The following is a 23,506-nucleotide window of genomic DNA, read 5'->3' as shown; positions in this document are numbered from 1 at the left end:
TTCATGGTTTGAGAGTCCTTTAGGCAAACTCCAAGCGGGCTGTCATGTGCCTTTTACTGAGGAGTGGCTTTTGTCTGGCCACTCTACCATAAAGGCCAGGCTGGTGGAGTGCTGCAGAGATGGTTGTCCTTCTGGAAGTTTCTCCCATCTCCACAAGGGAAGTCTGTCAGAGTGACCATTATATAAATGTCCAACAATTTTGAAAAACCTGTTTTCACTTTGTCATTATGGGTTATTGTGTGTAGATTGTTTTCCTCATCAATGTAATCCATTTTAGAATAGGCTGTAACGTAACAAAATGTGGAAAAAACTTAAGTGGTCTGAATACACTGTACAGGTCATTACATACACACAAGAAGTAGCTCAGGATAGCAACAGTATAATAGTTTGTGTCAGGGTACGGCTAAATCCAATACATTGGAGTTAAGCATTTTTCAGGAGGCATAGAGCTACCCTTTTTCATAACTGAAATAAAATATATTGCAGTCTACTAAAGTATATCAGACCTACATTAACTTAAAGTCTACATCTCCCACACACATATTTTTAGACAGCTGAAGTAGAAACATTTTCTTCATGAAAATGCACCCATTCTATTTTAGGCGTATTTATTAGGGCCCAAATTCTGTTCCGTTTCATTTTTCAAGGTTTTGGATTTTTTCACTGAAATTCACACTTTATTTTTACACACACACAATATTTAAACAATATTAAAACGCAATATGAAATAAAACACAGATATTTTCCATACGCACAAAAAGGTTGTTTCTCGCAAATTTACATCCATTAGTGCTCATTTCTCCTCTGCCATGATAATCCATCCACCTGACAGGTGGGGCATATCAAGAAGACAATTAAACAGCATGATCATTACACAGGTGCACCTTGTGCTGGGGACAATAAAAGGCCACTAAAACGTGCAGTTTTGTCACAACACAATGCCGCAGAGTTTTGAGCGAGCGTGCAATTGGCATGCTGACTGCAGAAATATTCACCAGCGCCGTTACCAGACATTAGAATGTTAATTTCTCTACCATAAGCCGGCTCCAACGCCATTTTAGAGAATTTGGCAGTACATCCAACCAGCCTCACAACCGCGGACCACGTGTATGGCGTTGTGTGGGAGAGCGGTTTGCTGATGTCAACGTTGTGAACAGAGTGCCCCATGGTGGGGTTATGGTATTGACAGGCACAAGCTACAGACAAACACAATTGCATTTTATTGCTGGCAATTTGAATGCACAGAGATCCTGGAGGTCCATTGTTGTGCCATTCATCCGCCGCCATCACCTCATGTTTCAGCAAGATAATGCACACTCGGACATGTCAACCATTGAGCATGTTTGGGATGCTCTTGATCGACAGAGTGTTCCAGTTCCCGCCAATATCCAACAACTTCGAACAGTCATTGAAGAGGAGCGGGACAACATTCCACAATCAACAGCCTGATCAGCTCTAAGCGAAAGTCATGTGTCGCACTGCAGGAGGCAAATGGTGGTCACACCAGATACTGGTTTCCTGATCCACGCGCTAAAACTATTTTTGTTAAGGTATCCATAGATTAGGGCTGAGTGAGTTTATTTCAATTGACTGATTTCCTTATATGAACTGTAACTCAGTAAAATCGTAGAAATTGTTGCGTTTATATTTCTGTTCAGTATAGAACAAAAATGGGATGTTCTAAGTCCACAACAATCCTTTAACCACATCAGAAGACAATTATTATTTTTTTTATGTTAAAAAAAAGTATAATTTGAGTGTGTAGTCAATTTGCCTTACATGTCTTTCACAGGTTGGCAACGCCCCGAACAGCTGTGACATTTGCAAACTGTCGATTCTACAAAATGCATTTCTCCGGCATCAGCGAGAACAATCTGTGTGCCCCACATCCATATAAACATAAATCCATCAAGATTATTCAATACGTGTGTTGGCCGTAGACCAGGTCAGATGGAAATATAGGTCACTAAGTAAAATAGACAGCCCCCTTTCAGTCTCATAGGTTTCATGCATGTTCAAACCAGCCGACATGAAAAAGTTCTCAAACGCCATAGATATCTATTACATTTCAAAGTGTTTAACGCTGCACACCACACATGACCTCCGTGCAGTGCTGCAATAGCCTCTTACCCAGGATGAGGATGGTGATGCCGTTGAAGACGGCTCCCACGTAGGTCAGCAGCCACATCACAACAGCCAGCTGGGAGGAAAACAAGCCGGGTTACAGCCAATGATGTCATTAAATCATTGGTTAGAACACTGGTTGCCTGGGGCCTGTTCAAGAGAGGTTAAGTAGTTCAATCCTTGCAGACAGAAATGTAGAACAGGCATAGTTCTGTCATGTAGAATAGCATTACATTTCTATGTGAACGTTCTCTAAAAGTCCCACCCCCTACGGAATACATCCACGGTTCATCACCATGACATGCAATATGTATGAATGACGAGGGAGAATTTGCCCCTAACAACTGTTGTTGGGTCAAATATCTTTCTAATCGCCATGTTGGCTAAGGTTAGGTTATGGAGATATGGTAATCTGATCCTATATCTAAGGTTAAGGACAGCTTCTACCTCCAGCTAGGGAGAGGGTTTGAAGGTTGATTTAATAAGCTGGAAGTGAAGTTAGGAGCATCATCTCTGCCATAGCGGCGGTGGAATGGACCAGCGACGGTCGTCTTGGTCTGATAGGTTGGTATGTCGGGTCTCTAATGAGCTGGCACACTGGAAGTAGCCCCGCCCCCTCCATCCATCTCCGCAGCATAGCTAACCATGAGCTGAGTTCTAGGTCCACTAGCTTGCTGCCATCTGATGGCTGCGGTACTAACCAAGGGCTTATTTAGCACCTACCCTGTGGGATTGATGCACACAGCCATAGCATGGAGCTCTCCCTCCCTCTCCCATAGGTCACATGAACAACTCGACTATAGATCCCTGTCACACTAACACTGCAGGATACAATAGGGTTGAGTTGCTAGAGAGGTTTATTAAAAGACACATACAGCAGGAAGTGTTCAGAGTGTGTGCGAGTTATAAAAAGATTGTGCGCCAGGAGAAGAGAGTTAAAGGGGGAAGAGACCTAGGAATATGAGAAGTCGTCAGTCAGTTTAGGACTGTCAAGCACGATACCTTGTTTAGGGTCCCGTACATATTTACACACAAGGGTGTGTAAGCACAAGACGCTAAACGAGGTAAGATGCAAGACGATGCACACAAACACGCAAGAGCTACTATGGAAGGAGTCACTGGTCTAACACTATCAATCATGAACCGAGGGTCAGATACCCTTAGGGGGGGATGACAACTGACTGACAGGCAGAAGGACAGACCCCTAAACTCACCTTCAGGGAGTCGATGAGGTCCTCAACTAGGAAGAGTTTGCGCAGCTGTTTTAGGAGTCGGTTGATGTGGGTCAGACTGGAGTCCACGTGCTTGCGGAAGGTCTCCGGGGGAACGCTGACATCCTTCTCCATCAGAGCTCTGAGGAGAACCAACCACAGCATGGTAGATGAAGCTGTGAACTCAGACTAAGCTGCTAAATGCTAATCTAACAAATTGCTTTCATTGGACCATTTCAGGCTAACCTGCTATGAGCTAATTACTAAAATAACACATTTCATGGTTTAATTTGCTAATTTCAGGCTAACGTGCTAAGCGCTAATTAGATCATCGCTAAACCAACCAAGCCGCTTTAAATTTCACGCGATTGCTAGTTACTCTTTTTTTCTATGACAACAATTGTTTTCAGGCATAATAAAGAGTATTAGGCCCCGTTCGCGTTATCAGAACTCTGCAAATGCCGAGGTAGTGTTCAACATTGAAGGAACCCCATTCAAATGACTTCATCTGATACGAGTGCTATGTAGGCAGCCTGGAACGCAGCCATTGTATTAGTCATCAGTCTGTACGGCTGGGTTGTGATGCTCAACTGAAATAAGCCCTCTCCAGTATAAAATAATTAACTCAGGCAAAGGTTATGACAACAAGCACAAATATGCTGCTGGAGCTTTGCATTTATTTATTTTTTATTCCCCATTTGGAGAGTTTTCAGCAGATAGTATTTTTGGTCGCCAATGGGAAATTACTACGATGAAGATGTATATTCATCATACTAAAAACGGCAATAACTTATTAAAATGGGGCATAGCATTTCTCCTGGTCATGTGGTGAATTCAATTCCTGGCCCTTCTTAGGCTAGTCTGGTAGACATTTTGCCAACCACAGCCGTGTGTGTCCTATCAAGCAACCTCTACTACCACCACCACTGTCTTTTTCATGTTCTAACAAATAAACCAATACAAGAGTTGGTAGTTAAGCATCACAAGGTTCCCTATGAAGTATGCTGCTTTACTTGAAGGGGTGTCCGTCGTCGGACTTCTGCACGGCCTGGACGACAGCCTTGTAGATGCGGAAGGAGATGGTGACACAGAGCAGGGCAAGGAGCAGGTAGGAGACAACGCTGATGACGCTGAACGCCGCCAGGGACAAGAGTGTCAGCAGGGACAGGCCGAATACCACGCCAGACTTCTTGGGGTCTCGCCAGTGCACCAAGTCCTTGACTAGAGTGGGTGAGAGATAGGGGTGTGTAGGGGGGAAAGGGGTGTGTGTGTGTGTATTTATTGTTTATGAGCATATGTGGAGGAGAGAGATTAGGAGGGAGAAGAGGAAATAATTAAGGTTACTCATTGCACAGCACATACTGACCACACAACTAACAAATTGTGATCTCCAACCTCAGACCTATATATAAAAAAAAGTGTGTGTGTGTGTGTGTATGTGTGGACAGAGTCATGCATGCAGAATTTAATCTCTATACAGAGCTGTTATGCACCCTGTTATGGCCTCCCTTCATCTGCATGAAAAGGAGGCATTTAAAGAAACCTTGGGTAAATTGCTGACTCCCACGTGCCTCTGGGGGCTCCAGGCTTGGGCTGCTGTGTGTTTCAGCTGATTAAGGGGGAGAGCAGAGTAGCGCAGACACACACAACCCCTCCCACTCCCCTCGAGAGGATCCATAATGCAACCACAGAGGAAATTCTGTTGGCGTTTTGGTTTCACTCATTCACTACACCCCCCCCTGGCCCTACATACCGACACTCAGATCTAGCATGTCACGTCGTCAAAATAGGGCAGCTAAGATTAATATCGTCATATGTTATCAGCTTGTAAGCAGCTGCGTCGTGGGGCAGTGTTACAGATGGGTAATAGGAATTTATCCAGGGCTGCACATAGTAAAGGCACAAATTTACACAAGATTGAGTGGAGGAGAAAAACAATCACTTATATATCCTGTTACTGAAACAGGATATAGATGTGTTGTGAAATTAGGCTACACTGCAGATATTTTATTAATGTAAAAATACCCACTCATATTGGATGCAGTGTGTCAATGTTAACTGGCAATTCTAGACAACTGTGTGGGGGTTTATTGAACGAGGGAGGATTAAGATACTTGGTTCTCATAGTGCTCTTTTACCCTTCCTCTAATTTAGTATTGTTTTCTCACAACTAATGTAATAAAACACTGCTCCTCTGCAGGCCTATTTATCAAAAATCGAAATCTCCATTATTAAATAACATTGTTCCAAATATACTACAATATGTTGTGTATCAGTTCAAATGTGAAGCCCGGCTGCATGACGGTGAAAAATAAAAACTTGTTTACAGACTGACAGAGCAGCAGCGCCCCTGTTGTAGGAGGACAGACCACACTCTAATGTTCCTGATGCCGCCTGACTGTCTGCTGAGCAGCGCCAAGTGAACAAGTGGGGTTTCCTCACCCAGCACTGCAGGGGTCCGAGTCCCTCCCAGCATGCTTGTTGGTACCCACAGGGAGGCAGCCTGGGCTGACGGCCCTCGTTCATTATCGTCCCCCCTCCGTGTTACAGGCTCAAGCAACGTTCCCAGTGTCAACAGAGCTGCAGTGGGCTGCTTTCTACCTCACTGGACAGCAACCAGCTCTTAAAGGTACAGGCACCACACCACCTCCTGCTTGGCAGTATGTGTGTTTGACCTAATACAACAGCCTGGACACAGACTGGAATTCTTTACTCCTGTGAAGCTAAACCAGCTGATAAAGCTTCATTATGCAATTCAAATACCATAGGTGATTACACACATTGGCATGGGTGGGTAAGTTTGATTCAAGTCTTCACATGATCCACTTCCTTCTGACTGACTGGCCGGCCCTATCCCTCACAGTCCACATAAACACAGGATTAAAACAATTCTTACTCAAATTGGACTGCCTGATTTGAACTAATCTTTAAAGGCCTGGCAGCAAGTCAAGATTTTCTTACTAACCCAAGATACCAATGTCCAAATGTGTACCCTATTTGGGAAGATGACTGATTCATATCAGCAGGAGTATATCCATTTCTTTTTGAGGCCCATTGATGGAAAACTGGTATACCCACGCTGAAATTATCAACAATGGAGCCAATCCAACTAAAACAGGTAGTTAAAAACGCACTAAAATAAACTTAACTCACCTAGCCAGGCATTCCACGCCTAACAACCTGGGAAGTTGAGGCAGCAACACTGTGGAAGCTAAGGGACAGGACAAGGTTCAAACGGGAAAATGGGCACTTAAAAAAAGAAATCCTATACATGTAGCAGATTGAGAGAAAAATAGGCCCAAATATTTAAGCTATGCTTTTTGAATTTTGGTCTTTAAGTATACAGTAACCACTAGTCAACATTATGAACAACTGCTCCTTCCATTAAACAGCTTTCACCTGGTCAATCGATCATCCCTTATGGATGTTACTTGTTGAATCCACTTCAATCAGTGTAGATGAAGGGGAGGAGACAGGTTAACTTCTTATGGCTGCAGGGGCAGTATTGAGTAGCTTGGATGAAAAGGTGCCCAGAGTAAACTGCCTGCTCCTCAGTCCCAGTTGCTAATATATGCATATTATTATTAGTATTGGATAGTTAACACTGACGTTTCTAAAACTGTTTGAATGATGTCTTAGTATAACAGAACTCATATGGCAGGCAAAAAAACAGAAGAAGAAAAAAATCCAACCAGGAAGTGGGAAATCTGAGGTTTGTAGGTTTTCAACTCATCGCCTATCGAATACACAGTGGGATATGGGTCATTTTGCACTTCCTACGGCTTCCACTAGATGTCAGTCTTTAGAACCTTGTCTGATGCTTCTACTGTGAAGTGGGGCCGAAGGAGAGGGGATTGAGTAAAGTCTATCATGAGCTGAACATGCGCGTTCATGTGAGAGCGAGCTCTGTAATATCGCATTTCTGAAGACAAAGGAGTTCTCCGGTTGGAACATTATTGAAGATTTGTTAAAAACATCCTAAAGATTGATTCAATACATCGTTTGACATGTCTGCTTTTAGTGAACGCGCTTCGTGACTTCGGATTTGTTTACCAAACGTGCTACCTAAAGTAGCTATTTGGACATAAATGATGGACATTACCGAACAAAACAAACATTTGTGGAACTGGGATTCCTGGGAGTGCATTCTGATGAAGATCAAAGGTAAGTGAATATTTATAATGTTATTTCTGACTTCTGTTGACTGCATAATATGGCGGATATATTTTTGTCTTGATTGGGATTATTGCATGGTTTGCTTTTTCCATAAAGCTTTTTTGAAATCTGACACAGCGGTTGCATTAAGGAAAAGTGGATCTAAAATTCCATGTATAACACTTGATCTTTGATCATCGTTTATTATGAGTATTTCTGGAAATTGATGTGGCTCTCTGCTAAATCACCGGATGTTTTTGGAACTACTGAACATAACGCGCCAATCTTTGATCAACGTGAGATTTGATATAAATATGAACTTTACCGAACAAAACATACATGTATTGTGTAACATGAAGTTCCATGAGTGTCATCTGATGAAGATCAAAGGTTAGTGATTCATTTTATCTATATTTCTGCTTTTTGTGACTCCTGTCTTTGGCTGGAAAAATGGCTGTGTTTCGGCGGTGACCTAACAATCCTTTGTTGTGCTTTTGCTGTAAAGCCTTTTTGAAAATCAGACACTGTGGTGGGATTAACAAGATTGCCTTTAAAATGGTACAAGATAGTTGTATGTTTGAGGAATTTTAATTATGAGATTTGTTGTTTGAATTTGGCGCCCTGCACTTTCACTGGCTGTTGTCATATCGATCCCGTTAACGGGATTGCAGCCCTAAAAGTGTAAAGAAGGATTTTTAAGCGTTGAGACAATTGAGACATGGCTTGTGTATGTGCGCCAATCAGAGGGTGAATGGGCAAGATAAAATATTTAAGTGCCTTTGAACGAGGTATGGTACTAGGTGCCAGGCTCCCCGGTTTGTGTCAAGAACTGCAACGCTGCTGGGTTTTTCACACAACAGTTTCCCATGTATCAAGAATTGTCCACCACCCAAAGGACATCCAACCAACTTAACAAATCTGTGGGAAGCATTGGAGTCAACATGGGCCAGCATCCTTGTGGAACGCTTTTGACCCCTTGTAGAGTCCATGTCCTGACAAATTGAGGCTGTTGAGGGCAAAAGGGGCGGGGGACTCAATGAGGAAGGCGTTGCCAAAGTTGGGTCAACTCCGTATATATAGTGCATTATTGATCAATATGTTAGAATAAAAATGCAACCTTCAGCCTTCACTATATACACATTGTGCTAAAGCAGCTTTCAAACAGTACTTCACTGTAATACTTCTTTATCATTCCCTCCGCGACTGCATAGCATACACCTTCCCCTAGTTACTGGTTGCCTCAGTGATGACCTACCGCTCCATAGCATGCCCGTGGTGTAGGTTAAGCTCACAGAGACTGTACGGGTTTGAGTGCATCCTGCATTCACTCGTCTGCATACCAGTCAATGTGTGCCAGGTTTGGATTTCCTTTTTGCACTGAGCAGGAAGAGAATAGGAAGAGGTCCCCTATTTGCTTTAACTCTACACTGAAGTAGAGGGCTATCCTGCCACTGGGTAAATCAAAAGCAGACGACCATTACACTAAATGTATATAAATAGAGTAGACTTGACAGCTTGTTAGACGGTATGTAACAATGACAGCCGTGATAATGTATGCAATATTGGATGATCATATGGTCAAAACATTTTTTTACTTCAGTTTATTTTTGTAAATACTTTCTGAAACTGCATTGTTGGTTAAGGGCTTGCAAGTAAGCATTTCACTGTAAGGTGCATGTGACAAATAACATTTGATTTGAGATATTGAGCAGAAGTCCATTTACTGCATCCTTTGTACCATTAAAACCAAATTGGTCACACACACACGGCGTATCATTTTCCAGATAAGGGAAGGAGGGGGGGGGGGGGGGTGCTGTACCATGATTCAAGAGGAGGACAAGATTAATTAGAGCGATTGGTACCCTGCATCTCAGCCTACTGTGACAATTTTCACACAAAAAACAAAGAGGACCAATGCCCCCTAGCCTGGTCCCATCTGTATAGCCTTTTGCCAACTCACACTTAGGCACATGCAGACCTGAGAGCAGCCCACAATGACCCATGAATATCGGAGTATTTTTCACATAATTCTCTCTACTGAGTCTGGTCATGCTTTGTAACATCCAATCCAGCAGGATCATAATGGATGAATGATGTCATCACAAAAAAAGTTGAGTAAAGTCCACTCCTTCAAAATGACCATCAGTCTCTGGGATGATCGTCTCCCGTCCTGTTCCAAGTGCACTGTAGCGTGGAACGTCGCCCAAAGCAGAAACCCAACACTGGTGGATCGACTATTCCACCTGACTTCCAGGGACATTGCAAGCAGACACCAGGAAGCCACGTTTGAACTGCCCACCACCCACTGTCCGACCATGATTACTGCCAAGCTTAAGGACATGGGGGGTCATTTTGAAAATACACACGCAGCACAATATATAGTTTGACCCTTTTGACTTTTGTAATAACTGCACTCTGAACGTGGAGACCTTCAGAAGGCTTGACTAAAATAAATATTTCAGTAATACACGCAAAGGCACCTGTATCAGAATAAAAAAAGAAAATCAACATGGTGATTATATACCATATGTTATATAGTTAGTGTGCTCCTATTTTGAATAGGAAGACCAAGATGGGAGAAAGGTGCAAGTGAGAGAGAGAGAGGGGAAGAGTGATCATTGTGCTTTGCTTGTGTGAGGTTAGCAGGCATAGATCCCAGAGGGAAGACGTGTTACCTGACAAGTGCGTTAGTATTGCTGCCAAGACATGCTCTGCAAGGTGGTAGGCCTCTGCCACCCACACGTCGATGGCTTCTACCTCTTTGGAATATACACCGTAGGAAGCAGGTTTGTTTTGGGGAGAAGGAGGGTCGGAGGTTGTCGATATAAAGGAAGACTGGGATTTCTCAGAAGCCTTGATACTAGACTGGAGGTCAGCCTCCTCCTCTTGGCTGCTGCCCAACTCTTTGAGTGCATTGATAGTGAGGCGTTCCTGCTCCAGATCCATGACCATGGTTGGTGTGGACTGGGAGGGAGGGGCGCCTGTTTTAGGACACTCATCCTTGGCTGTGAGATCTTGACGGAGGTCTTCTGGATCTTCGTCCTGTCGTGACTTCAGGCACTCCCTCATGAACTCGACGAAGCTGTCCGTGGCACCAGAGACTGAGCAGTCCGGCTCAATGCTTTCTGGGTCACTGGTATTGTCTGGTGACTGGTGTCCTGCTTCAGCTTCCTTAGGTGGATGTGTCTTGCTGTTGACAATGCTATCTGTAATGAGGATTTCATCATTCAATTTCTTCTCAGTCTTGGGCTCCAGGGTGCTGCCAGGCAGTTCGCTCTGGAAAGAGGTGAATGGATCTTTGGGAAACTCCCTGGGAGATGGCTGGCCTCCAACAGGCTTGGGGGAGGAGTCCACTTCAGCCATCGAGGGGATATCCTGCTCCACAGTGGTTGCATTGTTTTGAGGGAGTAGTGTTCCCATATGGATCTGTGAGGTTGGATCGGAAGAAGGCTCACGTACAGTGTTAAAGTTCAGCTCTTTATCATCAATGGTGTCATTCATGGATGGAAGTGAGTCTTCATCTTCAAAAGACTGTCTGTCGTATTTACGGATTGCGTCATCCTCCATGTAGTTGGATTTTGAAAGCTCAACTGACTGCATATAATCCTCTTTAATATCAGACTCTGGCTTCTCTTCAAACTTGTATGAGGGGCAAAGTGGACGATCCTGAGCTGCAACATTAGCAGAGCTCGATTTAATTAAGATATCTTGCGAGCCAGTTGACCAGTCATCATCATCATATTCTGGAAAGTCTGAAAGGTTCTCTGCGGTTTTCTCAGGAGGTTTGGCAGTGGAAGGTGAAGACTTTCCATTAGACTCATTGGGAGTCTGTGAGTGGTCAGACTCCACTTTCTGTGCTTGTGAACCGTCAGCACTTGAGCCCTTTGACTCATCATTAGGTACTGTGGTCTTCATATTATCTGTATCCAATTCAGATTTCAGGATCTTGTGTTTAGGTGAATATTCATCAGAGTCGACAGGAGAGGAGGGAGGAGAATAACCCTCATATTCTAAGGGAGGAATTTGGGAAAATTCCTTTTTAGTCACATCTGATTCTGGCTCAGGTGTTTTTGGTGCCTCTTTCACAGGGTCTCCTACAACTTCATAACTTTCGTCCTCTATTTCAATCTCCATCTCCTCATCGCTGTAATTCGGCTCGTCTGTCTCAATAACATTGATGGTAGGGACCCGCATTGGCTGCTTTGCTGGCGGGGTTTCCTTTTCTTCAGTAGGGAGAGAAGGAACAGAGGGGTTGTGGGCAGGTGTAGCATCACTTGACGAAGAGGGGCCAGGAATGGAGGCTGTGTCCTCAGAGTCTCCTGAGCTGTCGACTACCTCTGGGAGCGCCAGGTCACCACCCCATGGGGCCTGCTTGGTCTTCAAATCCTTCTCTTTAGAGTCAGAGGGATAGGCAGAGTCCAAACCAGCAGGAGGGGCAGGCGAAGCAGTGATCTCGGAATGAAGGTCAGGAGGGCCTTGGGTGTCTGTTATGTAAGCTTTAGGTAGGAAGCTCAGGTCAATTTCTTCCTCGATGCTAGACTGCTGCGCTGGGTCTTTGAAGACATTTTTCAGTTCAGGCCTTTCAATGGGAGAGTCCATGAAAGCGTCAGGGACAGAGGCAAACGCCTCTGGATCATCACGCACCACTTTATCTGCCACTTTTATCTCTTGGGATTTGCCATCCTCCTCTGATACAAGAGCATCTTCAAAGTCAGGCACAGGGGGTAAGTGAGCTTTCATCCAGTCTGCAGTATCTTCAAACTCACTCCCTTGTCGGGCTTCTCCCATGACCTCAAAGGGGGATTCTGGCGATTCCTGATCAATGGAGGCTCCTTTTCTCTGGAAGGGTGAGGTGCTCTCTGTTGGCGCCTCAGTAGGAGACGTCTCATAGTGGCGCTCTTTGAAGTAAGGGAAGCCGCCGTCGTTCTTGGGCTCCTCCTTTGCTGCCAGGGCCTCCAGTGCCTTAATCCTCTCAGACACGGGGGACGTCACAGTCGGTGAATCATCTTGCTTTCCGTCAGGCTGACCTGACGATGGGTCGCTCCCGTAGTTAGCGGAAGAAGATGAGCCGGGTTGAGAAGAACTGGCGATGCGAAGGGAGGTGGCCACCCCTTCTGAGGGTGTGTCAGAGCCCAGCACCACCCTTTTGTCTGTCGGCCATGCACGGAGGCAGGGAAGGGAAGAAGGAGGGCATAAAAATCACACACACTCAAACTCCCATGCACTTCCAGTTATAGTCGGTGGAGGCCATTTTGTTGCAGCCCAAGCAGTCGTGCATAGCATGAGACGGTTTAAAGTCAGTAATGGATGAGGGCGTCAGTCAGCATGCATTGCTGACTTAACGTCTCAAGTTGTTGCCATTGAAGAGCCTTTTCAATGAGGCAACATTGGAAATGACTTGTATGGTCGAAATGAAGCAGCTCCAAACGAAATAAGAAAATTGTATCTATAAACAAAACTGTTATACTGTGTGACCTGTGGTAGCATATGCATTGTGGTCTACATCACAATCACATCTTTTGCTATGAATATATTTTTTAAGTACAGCTGCATAGACTATGGCCTGGAGTTTAGTTAAATCGGGTACTCCGTGTCTGGTATGTCTTACAAAATACTTGTGATGGAGGAAGGGTTGGTACACTCAATCTATCCTTCCTTCCTCTATCTGGGTAATATCAACGACCTTACTGAGAACCGTTGAGCAGTCACTTCACATCTCCCGAAGACCAACATCATAGAACTGAATGTGACAACAGGGACCAGATATAAAATGTGCCTAGAAGCAAAGGTCACATAGGATAAATGCTCCCCATTTTAACTTGCAATGCCTTTTAAAAATGGGCCAGAGACTAAGGTCAAGCGACTGTAGCCTAGTATAAACAGGAGTTAAATTAAAAAGGTGTTATTCTATAATGACCTAATTAACAAATAATTTGATTACCAAATGAGCTACTATCTGAAAACAACCTATAGGCCTACATACGAAGGGCGATACTCTGAAGGGGAATACTCTTCTTCGTGTCTTCCATCCTGCAGATGTCTGTGTAAGTAACGCAATGCCAACATAATTATGTTTAAGCGTCATACCATAATCTTGTAAATTAGGTACAATATTAATCAAACAGAAGAACGACAATCAAATATCTTTAATGTCCTGAGATGACTCATCCCAGGAATGAATACAGTGCACTACCTCAGACTCAAAAATATAACCGGAGTGAAATTAAAACATCATTGATTTACAGGACTAGTCTCATCCTCAGATGACCTACGGACCAATTTGCAAGCATGACTACGTCTCACTAGTCTGGCCTTGTCCCATCCGACCATCGGTGTAATCAATAAGAACACCCAGCTAACACAGCACACATAACAAGCTGGACAATAGTCCTGGTGTTGAGGCTTCCTAAATCATGTCCCCCCCTGTGCTGCAGTCTGTCAATACGCCACTAAGCACACTAACCTGCTGCTATTGCCACACGCCATAGCTGAAGTGACAGAGTCAGACTGGGACAAGGATCCCCTCCATGGCACAGTGCCACGGGTATCCTGGGTCATTTGGGGGGGGGATGCATACATAATCCGCAAGATGTTCCAAGCTGCTCCAATAATCACATGATCCCTTTTCAGCTTAATGGTCCCCCCCCTGTACTTTTCCAACACCCAGAGACAAGCAATCATAGTGGAGAATTGGCAGCTATATTGGGAGGTACACATCAGCTGTCTGCTTGCCTCTGCCATCCCCAGGCAAACAGAGACCAAGGTTTGACCCCTGCTTTGAGGCAATATCTCCGGAAGGAACAGGTCAAATATGCAGCTGGTACTTTTTCCAAATGCAACAAGGTCCATTTCTCCTTCTATATGGTTATTTACTATAAATGGAGTCAAGAGATCCTAATCTAAGAGGAACAAATCAATGGCGCCGTTTCTTTTCAAATCCAATGTTATAGTACATTTCATAAACTACCCAACAGCTTACGTCAACGAGTTAATAGTATTGTGTTATTGTAGCTTGGTGCTCTGTATAGGCATTGTGGCCAGTCAGCTTGACCCTGCAGCCATCCTAAACCCACAGCACCGTGGACATGTTGTTCATCGGTACACAACTCAAGGGTGGGCTGTCTTGGTCTGTACCTTCCCCTCCCATTGAGGTCCATTATGCATTGTTCAAACTAGGCCACATACACAAATGGACTTTCCATCTAGCCGAAAACAATGTAGCATTTTGGCTCGACGCAAGTAAACAAATGACAAAACAGCTACTGCACCGTGAACAGGAATCAGAGCCACTGGCAACAGGGAGCCGACACTCCCTGATTGGAATCACAAATAACACGACCCAAAAACATATAAGAAACTGTCAAACACAGTTTTGTAATACTCATTCAACCTCTGATGAGAACATCACTTCCTGTGGTCCTCAGTTGTTCGAGATAGAGGTTATTATATTACGTCATCTACTCCCCACAGTAATTGGAGTTGAGTGCTAAAGTGTGTGGGATTTTTTTTAAAGGGACACTCGTTACTAATCCCCGTTTTAAATGGTCTATTGAACATGGTCCAACAAACGTCACACATCCCAAAATATGTCTAGCAGGAAGACTCAAAAAGGGATGCATTTCTTCAAGATGAGATAGTGCCAAAATGATTGAGCTGATTTACACTATGCGGATGAGTCAAATAGTTTACTTGATAAGACACAGCCTTCCAGTAGGGATCACAGCTTAGCTAAATCAAGAAAAGGTTTGCCTCTAGACAAGAAAAAGCTAGACATCTTTAAAAAAGGACTAGAACTGCATATTAGGTACACTTGAAGGTATGAGGATATTGCGCGTTGTGGTAAGCCTACAATCTGTTATTGTTAAAAATGATACAAGTACTACTATTCACAAAAGCGTGAACACAGTGGAATATTTTTGCTGCAGAGAAAAGGAGTCACTGTATGATAAGAGATCAAATTCCATTGGGTACAGCAGTGTCATTTCCAATTAGTGATGGATGGAATAGCTCCAAGGCCCATCTCCCTCACCGTGTGATTAGCTGTTTGACTTAATATCCTAGCACTACATAGGACAGATTCAGTTTCTGGCCATCTAGTCTAGAGGTCGACCGATTAATCAGAATGGCCGATTAATTAGGGCCGATACCAAGTATTCATAACAATCGGAAATCGGTATTTTTGGGCGCCAATTTGCCGATTTAAAAAAATATATTTTTATTTTTTACACCTTTATTTAATCTTTATTTAACTAGGCAAGTCAGTTAAGAACACATTCTTATTTTCAATGACGGCCTAGGAACGGGGCAGAACGACAGTTTAACCTTGTCAGCTCGGGGGATCCAATCTTGCAACCTTACAGTTAACTAGTCCAATGCTCTAACACCTGATTACATTGCACTCCACGAGGAGCCTGCCTGTTACGCGGATGCAGTAAGCTAAGGTAAGTTGCTAGCTAGCATTAAACTTACCTTATAAAAAAACAATCAATGACTGTCATTGCCTTTCTTAAAATCAATACACAAGTATATATTTTTAAACCTGCATATTTAGCTAAAAGAAATCCAGGTTAGCAGGCAATATTGAAGACCCATGAAAGCTGGTGGTTCGTTTTAACATATGTTCTCATGTTATTTGAGACTAAATAGATTTTATTTATGTATTATATTAAGTTAAAATAAAAGTGTTCATTGTTCATTCAGTATTGTTGCAATTGTCATTATTACAAAAATGTGTGTGTGTATGATATATATATATATAAATGTTTTTTTATTTTTTATAAATCGTCCGATTAATCGGTATCGGCTTTTTTTGTCCTCCAATAATCGGTATCGGTGTTGAAAAATCCTAATCGGTCGACCTCTAATCTAGTCTGGCTTAAGTTTAATACTCTTGCTATACTGTACAGGTCTACACATTGTAGGCTACTTTTATAAAAACTAACGAAATTGTGTTTCAGAAAACAAACCAAGCAAAAAAAGCTACATCAAGAAAACAAAATACATACATTTTACGATAGTCCCTAAAATAAAAACTACTTTTTGGCTCCAGCAGTGGTGACATGCAAAAAGCTTAAGAAGCTATAAGCAGAGGTAGAGGGGCAGAGCGCATCCAGGGAGGAGGGCGCCGACCCCAGCCTTATGTGGGCATAGAGCAGCGAGTGGAGTGGGTCCCTCCCCAGTGCCTCTCATCCTCCAGTGCCGGTGAAGGGACTGGGGTGGGAGGCTCTTCGAGATGGGGCATAAGGCCTGGATGAAGGGGCCATCTATCCAAGGACAGCTAGGGCCCTTCTGGGACAACCAACCTGAGCCATTTTTAGAGTTTTTCCTCATCGTGAACTTGAACTTCTCTCAGCTTTCTTAAAATAAGGTGGCAATCTTGGGATTATCTTGGACCTACAGTGCCGTTGACCTAAATAATGCGACAGAGTGGAGCAGGCAGTAAAGACTAGAAATAGATCCGCTTGCTGTCATTTGTAGGTCTTGTCAGTTTTCGGATAGGGGTAAGATCAGGGAGCAGGGGGGGGTTCTGGGGGAGGTTAGAGGGAGCTTTGGGGAATTACTCATCTAATTCCAAACATGCAATATTCCTCATCACTGTGCTGCTAGTTTGATGCCTCCTTGATGCCAATTTATTCCATCAATTTCAACCTATTCCACTGGGAAAGTCAGTGCATTCCATTGGGAATCAATCTACTGTATCACTACATCAATAGATGGCTTGATCCATTACTGTACATCTCAATTAGCTCTGTGGATTAATCAATTCATCACGTGTCAGGCTGTGTGTCTAGCATATATGCTGTATCCAGTATGGTACATCACATGCATGCCTGAAGACATCTTCACTTAAAAACAGGCTTTAAACTGAAGACATCTTCACTTAAAAACAGGCTTTAAACCTGAACTCTGTGCAAACTTCCCTTAAATATATATATATATATTTTTTTTTTTAAACACGTGATTTCCCTTGCCATGCACCATGGGCGTCAGTCAGGGGCTTCGGGGTTGGGCCTGTTGGTCCTAGTAATTGAACAGGTCTGGCCTCCAGTTGGGGGGGGTTGAAAATTCCAAGTCAGACACTGTTGAAAGAGGGAGGAGCCTCGCTGCCCAGCTAAATTGCAATTAGTGCAGGCGGTCAGCAGGAAACAGATGGGATACAGTTACAGGGCTTCTAGGGGTGGGCTCTGTTGAAGATTGCGTAGTGGGGGTGGAATTAAATGTTTCCAAGCCTCTAGTATGAAGTACTTGGACTGGACTAGAGTAGGAGAAGGGCACTAGAGAGGAATGGAAGGCATTACAGCGGCAGCCGAGCAAGAGAGAATGACAGGGAAAGAGAGCGTGAAGGTCGTGAAAGGGAGGATAGCAGACGAGCAGCGTAACAGAACCATACACTTGCCTTGAGGAGACTGAATGAGAGATACAGGCGAAGAGGAAAGAAAGGAATCTGAAAAAATTAAAAAAGGACAGAAGAATGAACATCCTACAGTGGCAGAAAATAACTCCCATCCCCATAACAACCACCCACAATTTTATACATTAACGTCAACTGGATGCCTGGTGGGACTCCCACTAATCCAACCTTATATCAACTATACAATACTGTATGCTTTACAATGTCAGAAGCTACGGAAAAAATAACTACTAACATGCAAGCCCCATGCAACTGGTAGCGTCTACCAGTTTACTACCAATAAACACCTATGATCAACTTAATCCATGCACGTTAACATTTCCTATGCAAGCAAAGACAATAACAAATATGACAAACGCAAATTCTTCACGACGCACAAACAACGATGCTTCCAACAACGTCACACTTCTCATAACATTGTATGGTACTTTCCATAATTTTTATGCAATTTGTACATATTTCTCCTTTGGTTTACGATACCCGTCGCCAATCACACACCCACATTGCACTCGCTTGATGGTAATTCATTATGTAACCCAAGTGATCACAAGAACAGTTTTTGTAGAGCAATAGTCCCATCTAACAGCCTCCATGAATAATCGAAGGAGGAACAAGGTTTTGCTTTTCCTTCCTTACACATTTAACAGCTGGGAAACACCAGAGGAGACATGTAGGGGAATTTACTCAGCTGTGAGTGAGATGGGATGGCAACAATGATGTATATAAACCAAGGACCACTAATGCCATGTATTGACCATTGAGAGGCTTTGAAGGCTCCAGTCGGCCATATGACACCCCTAGTAGGAGCAGTCCTCCATAGGAATTCTACAGTAGTTTAACTAAATGGATTCAAGGACAAAATTGTGTATTTAAGTATTTTAGTTTTAGTGCAGACAGTGACATTAGTAATCTCTACAGATTGTACATTAAGGAAATCTTTGTATTTTCATTTAGCTCACATACAATTTTAAAAGTATGCATTAAGGTGTCTAATATAATAAGTGGGGCAAAAATGAATGTAGACATTAATACATTTTACAACGGCGGGAGAGTACCAAGATGGAGGAACAGTGGCTTCAACACAGAGCCACCTATCAGTCATTTAGTGTATGCATGCAGCCACTACAGTTGAAGTCAGAAGTTTACATACACCTTAGACAGTTTCACAATTCCTGACATTTAATCCAAGTAAAAACTCCCTGTCTTAGGTCAGTTAGGATCACCAATTTATTTTAAGAATGGGAAATGTCAGAATAATAGTAGAGAATGATTTATTTCAGCTTTTATTTCTTTCATCACATTCCCAGTGGGTCAGAAGTTTACATACACTCAATTAGTATTGGGTAGCATTGCCTTTAAATTGTTAAACTTGGATCAAACGTTTTGGGTAGCCTGCCACAAGCGTCCCACAATAAGTTGGGTGAATGTTGGCCCATTCCTCCTGACAGAGCTGGTGTAACGGAGTCAGGTTTGTAGGCCTCCTTGCTCAGACACTTTTTCAGTTCTACCCACAAATGATCTATAGGATTGAGGTCAGGGCTTTGTGATGGCCACTCCAATACCTTGACTTTGTTGTCCTTAAGCCATTTTGCCACAACTTTGGAAGTATGCTTGGGGTCATTGTCCATTTGGAAGACCCATTTGCGACCAAGCTTTAACTTCCTGACTGATGTCTTGCTTCAATATATCCACATCATTTTCCTTCCTCATGATGCCATCTATTTTGTGAAGTGCACCAGTCCCTCCTGCAGCAAAGCACCCCCACAACATGATGCTGCCAGCCGCGTGCTTCACGGTTGGGATGGTGTTCGTCAGCTTGCAAGCATCCCCCTTTTTCCTCCAAACATAACGATGGTCATTATGGCCAAACAATTTTATTTTTGTTTCATCAGACCAGAGGACATTTCTCCTAAAAGAACAATCTTTATCCCCACGTGCAGTTGCAAACCGTAGTCTGGCTTTTCTATGGCGGTTTTGGAGCAGTGGCTTCTTCCTTGCTGAGCGGCCTTTCAGGGTATGTCGATATAGGACTCGTTTTACTGTGGATATAGATACTTATGTACCTGTTTCCTCCAGAATCTTCACAAGGTCCTTTGCTGTTGTTCTGGGATTGATTTGCACTTTTCGCACCAAAGTATGTTCATCTCTAGGAGACAGACTACATCTCCTTCCTGAGCGGTATGACGGCTGCATGGTCCCATGGTGTTTATACTTGGGTACTATTGTTTGTACAGGTGAACGTGGTACCTTCAGGTGTTTGGAAATTGCTCCCAAGGATGAACCAGACTTGGAGGTCTACAATTTTTTTCTGAGGTCTTGGCTGATTGCTTTTGATTTTTCCATGATGTCAAGCAAAGAGGCACTGAGTTTGAAGGTAGACCTTTAAATACATCCACAGGTACACCTCCAATTGACTCAAATTATGTAAATTAGCTTATCAGAAGCTTCTAAAGCCATGACATAATTTTCTGGAATTTTCCAACCTGTTTAAAAGGCACAGTCAACGTAAACTTCCGACTTCAACTGTATAATCTTGTCTTGTCCATTCACCCTCTGAATAGCACACAAACACAATCCATTTCTCAAGGCTTAACATTCATTCTTTAACCTGTCTCCTCCCCTTCATCTACACCGATTGGAGTGGATTTAACAAGTGACCATAGCTTTCACCTGGATTTACCTCGTCTGTGTCATGGAAAGAGCAGTTGTTCTTAATGTTTTGTAGACTCAGTATATGTGTGTATGATATATATATAAAGTTCAAGAGCCGGTTAATCAATTAGAGTCATCGTCACCCCAAAACGATTCACGTAGGAGACTGGCTGATCAGGTCGACGAGCCCTTGCTATGTAACATTCCTCTTTAAGAGCCTGGGCGAGTCTTAATCTACCTATGCCACACCTGCAATAAGAAAATTAGTCAACGTTACGCTTCTTTCGCTGACAATTCCAAATAGCCTGAAACCATTGGTGGTAGCGTGCAAGTACACGAAGCATTTCAGATGGAAACGTATCCTCCCAGTGTCCACAAAAACAACCTCTAGAGTCACTTATCTAAGAAGATCTATGCAAGAGAACCACTCCCTTTTAGCAGACTGACAAAGATGAAAAATGTGCATTTTTACAGACTTTAACCATTCCTCTTGTTAAGGTTGTCTATGACAAGGGTTAAACATGGCTTCATATAGCTCGTGTTTCCAACACTTCCAGCCTTGATACAACATTCTCATGACCGGCAGACATGAGTAGGAAGTGAACCTGCTTTGGCACCATGCCGCCCTATTCTCTAATACTACTGGATGTAGGCTCATCTATGGGGGAGCCCTTGAGGGCCAATGGCACACAACTGAACGAGGGCCTAACATTGCATTCCCAGTCCTACCAGCCATTTCTGTCCCATCCCGAGGAAAGTCAAGTCAAGACACTCAAACCCCCGGGGGGGCCAGTTTGCTGCCTCAGCCAGATTTACTGACCTTAGACTATATAGTCTGCCAGAACAGAGCGCCAGCCAGAGAGGGGGAGAAAATAAGAGGCAGATAGGAGAGGGAGCCAAAAGTACCCCATGTTCTCTCACAAACTACAGCCATGGTCTTATCTGCAGGCTCCTCATTGCACTGGCCTAGATTCTGGATCATTCCTCAGCCTGTATCTGTTTCACTGCATCTTAACGCTCAAGCTAAAACCAGCCGAATGTTGATTCCCACTCTGCAAAATGCAGCATTTCAAATCATAACATTTCTAGTCTAAAGTAATCCTTAGTCACTACTGTAGCTTGAACTAGCACACATCTTTCAAACTAAAAACATCTTGCCGTTTGCTGACCTCGACCGTCGTTCTAACTGAAAACGGGTGGAAATCCAGATCAAAATGTCCATAGCCTATGAAACAGGAGTCGGTAGAGCACCGGATTTAGCTCTGATAACACAGTAAAATTACCGAGTTTGAATAATGCATCTCCAATCCAGTAGTTGTTTTGGTTTTACAGGCAGTGTTTTAACTTCCTATTAAAACAGATGCAGGAAGAAAGAAAATAGCACTGAATCAAACACTGACAACTTGAACAGCATTTCTGAGATATTCAGAAATCATTGTAACAAATTCTCCTGTACAGTCCAACAAAACAGTAGACCCATGGACATTCTGCCACCTTAGATAAATGGTTCCATTGACGGAGCTTGCACAATCACCTCGTAAAAGCAGCATCGAAAAGAATAGGGGGTGCTTTTCATGAACTAAATAACCCTGACAATCAACTGGCTCAATGCACTTTTAGATGTGAGACCTCTTAGGTTGATCTCTATGGTCACTTCCTTAGTGTTGTCACTCAAGTGTGTTGAGAATGAAGTAGGCATGAAAGAGACTGGCCAACACCGGCCTCAGAGAGCAAGATAGGCCAAGTGTGCAAAGCGGTCATCAAGGCAAAGGGTGGCTACTTTAAAGAATCTCAAATATAACAAATATTTTGAGTCGCTTAACCCTTTTTTGGTCACTACATGATTCCATATGTGTTATTTAATAGTCTTGATGTCTTCACTATTATTCTACAATGTAGAAAAGAGTAAAAAAAAAAATATATATTAAAAACCTGGAATGAGTAAGTCTTTCCAAACTTTTGACTGGTACTGTAAGTCCATTTGGTTTCCTCCAGACTGGGTGCTACATTACCTTTGCCACGGGACATTGATACTGTACGACAGTAGCGCCAAGGGTCCAACAAGGACTGTAGTGTCATCATTAAATCATACAGCTGACGTAAGGGGGGAAAAAATAGTAATGACAAGGCAGCAAGTTACTGGCATCTGGTCTGTGTGACCAAGGCCAAATGAAAGAATGGTAGACGGACAACTGACAAGGTAGCATGGACTTCAGAAAAATGCAAAGGCAATCCCAATATATTGGAGATCAGTTAAAAAAAAGTTGAAATTTACACTTTAAAAAAAATACGGAAAAAGTTATCACACTGGGCTAACGCGTCGAACACACTGACAGCGTCGTTGCGCAAAATAGTAAGCAGTATCATCTGAATATGTATTCAACTAAAGTTCAACATCCACCTTCTGCTACCATTTCCGTCAAGCCGTCTACGCATACAGTTTGACGCATACGTTCGATAACTCCAACGTATGCACCACACCGAACGCACTGCAACACAATGCTGCAAGGCAAACACAGCATTTGATTGGAAATTAACGTAATTCTGGTGTACCAAAATGCAACGACGCTGTCGGTGTGATCGAAGCGTAAATATGACTCCCCTTTGAAACATGTACCAGTTAGTAAATGACTTTGTGACACACCCACTTGAGGCAATATAACTGGTATTCAGCCTTGAACAGAACACAGAAGCATTCCCTGTTTGCAATATGAGCTGGGTCCCTTTTTAGCATGCCTTTGAAATGATATACAGTAAACTACATTTAAAGGGGTTGGTTGTTAACATATGGTAAAGTAAGCCTGTAACACACAACCTGTATGTCAACCAATAAAGTACCGTAATGATTTTCTATTTAAGAGCAGTTTGTACATTGATCATCTGATTAGGCTACTTTAGTGTAATTTTTTTTTATTTTTAAATACAATATACATGCAGTGAAGCCGCTCAACAA

The 23,506-nt window shown here is 43.1% G+C and overlaps 1 protein-coding gene across 4 annotated transcripts in view; it reads right to left on the bottom strand.

Annotated features, from left to right (window-relative positions):
* Positions 1-23,506, bottom strand: part of LOC139534652 (reticulon-3-like) — a 34,484-nt gene that overhangs the window by 8,933 nt on the left and 2,045 nt on the right. The window contains exons 2-6 of one of the 4 annotated variants that reach the window (XM_071333961.1): positions 17,887-17,934; positions 10,166-12,640; positions 4,349-4,556; positions 3,339-3,477; positions 2,131-2,200 (exon numbers count right to left, since the gene is read on the bottom strand). In XM_071333961.1, the coding sequence (XP_071190062.1) occupies positions 2,131-2,200; positions 3,339-3,477; positions 4,349-4,556; positions 10,166-12,640; positions 17,887-17,934 (2,940 nt within the window). Of the gene's footprint in view, positions 1-2,130; positions 2,201-3,338; positions 3,478-4,348; positions 4,557-5,777; positions 5,905-10,165; positions 12,641-17,886; positions 17,935-23,506 lie in introns of those variants that run through there. The other 3 variants (XM_071333962.1, XM_071333964.1, XM_071333963.1) reach the window with 3 other exon arrangements.

This window comes from Salvelinus alpinus, chromosome 11, assembly GCF_045679555.1.
Source record: "Salvelinus alpinus chromosome 11, SLU_Salpinus.1, whole genome shotgun sequence".
Lineage (NCBI taxonomy): Eukaryota > Metazoa > Chordata > Actinopteri > Salmoniformes > Salmonidae > Salvelinus > Salvelinus alpinus.
The sequence above is the reverse complement of the archived record's forward strand: the minus strand, read 5'-3'. Positions and strand labels throughout refer to the sequence as shown.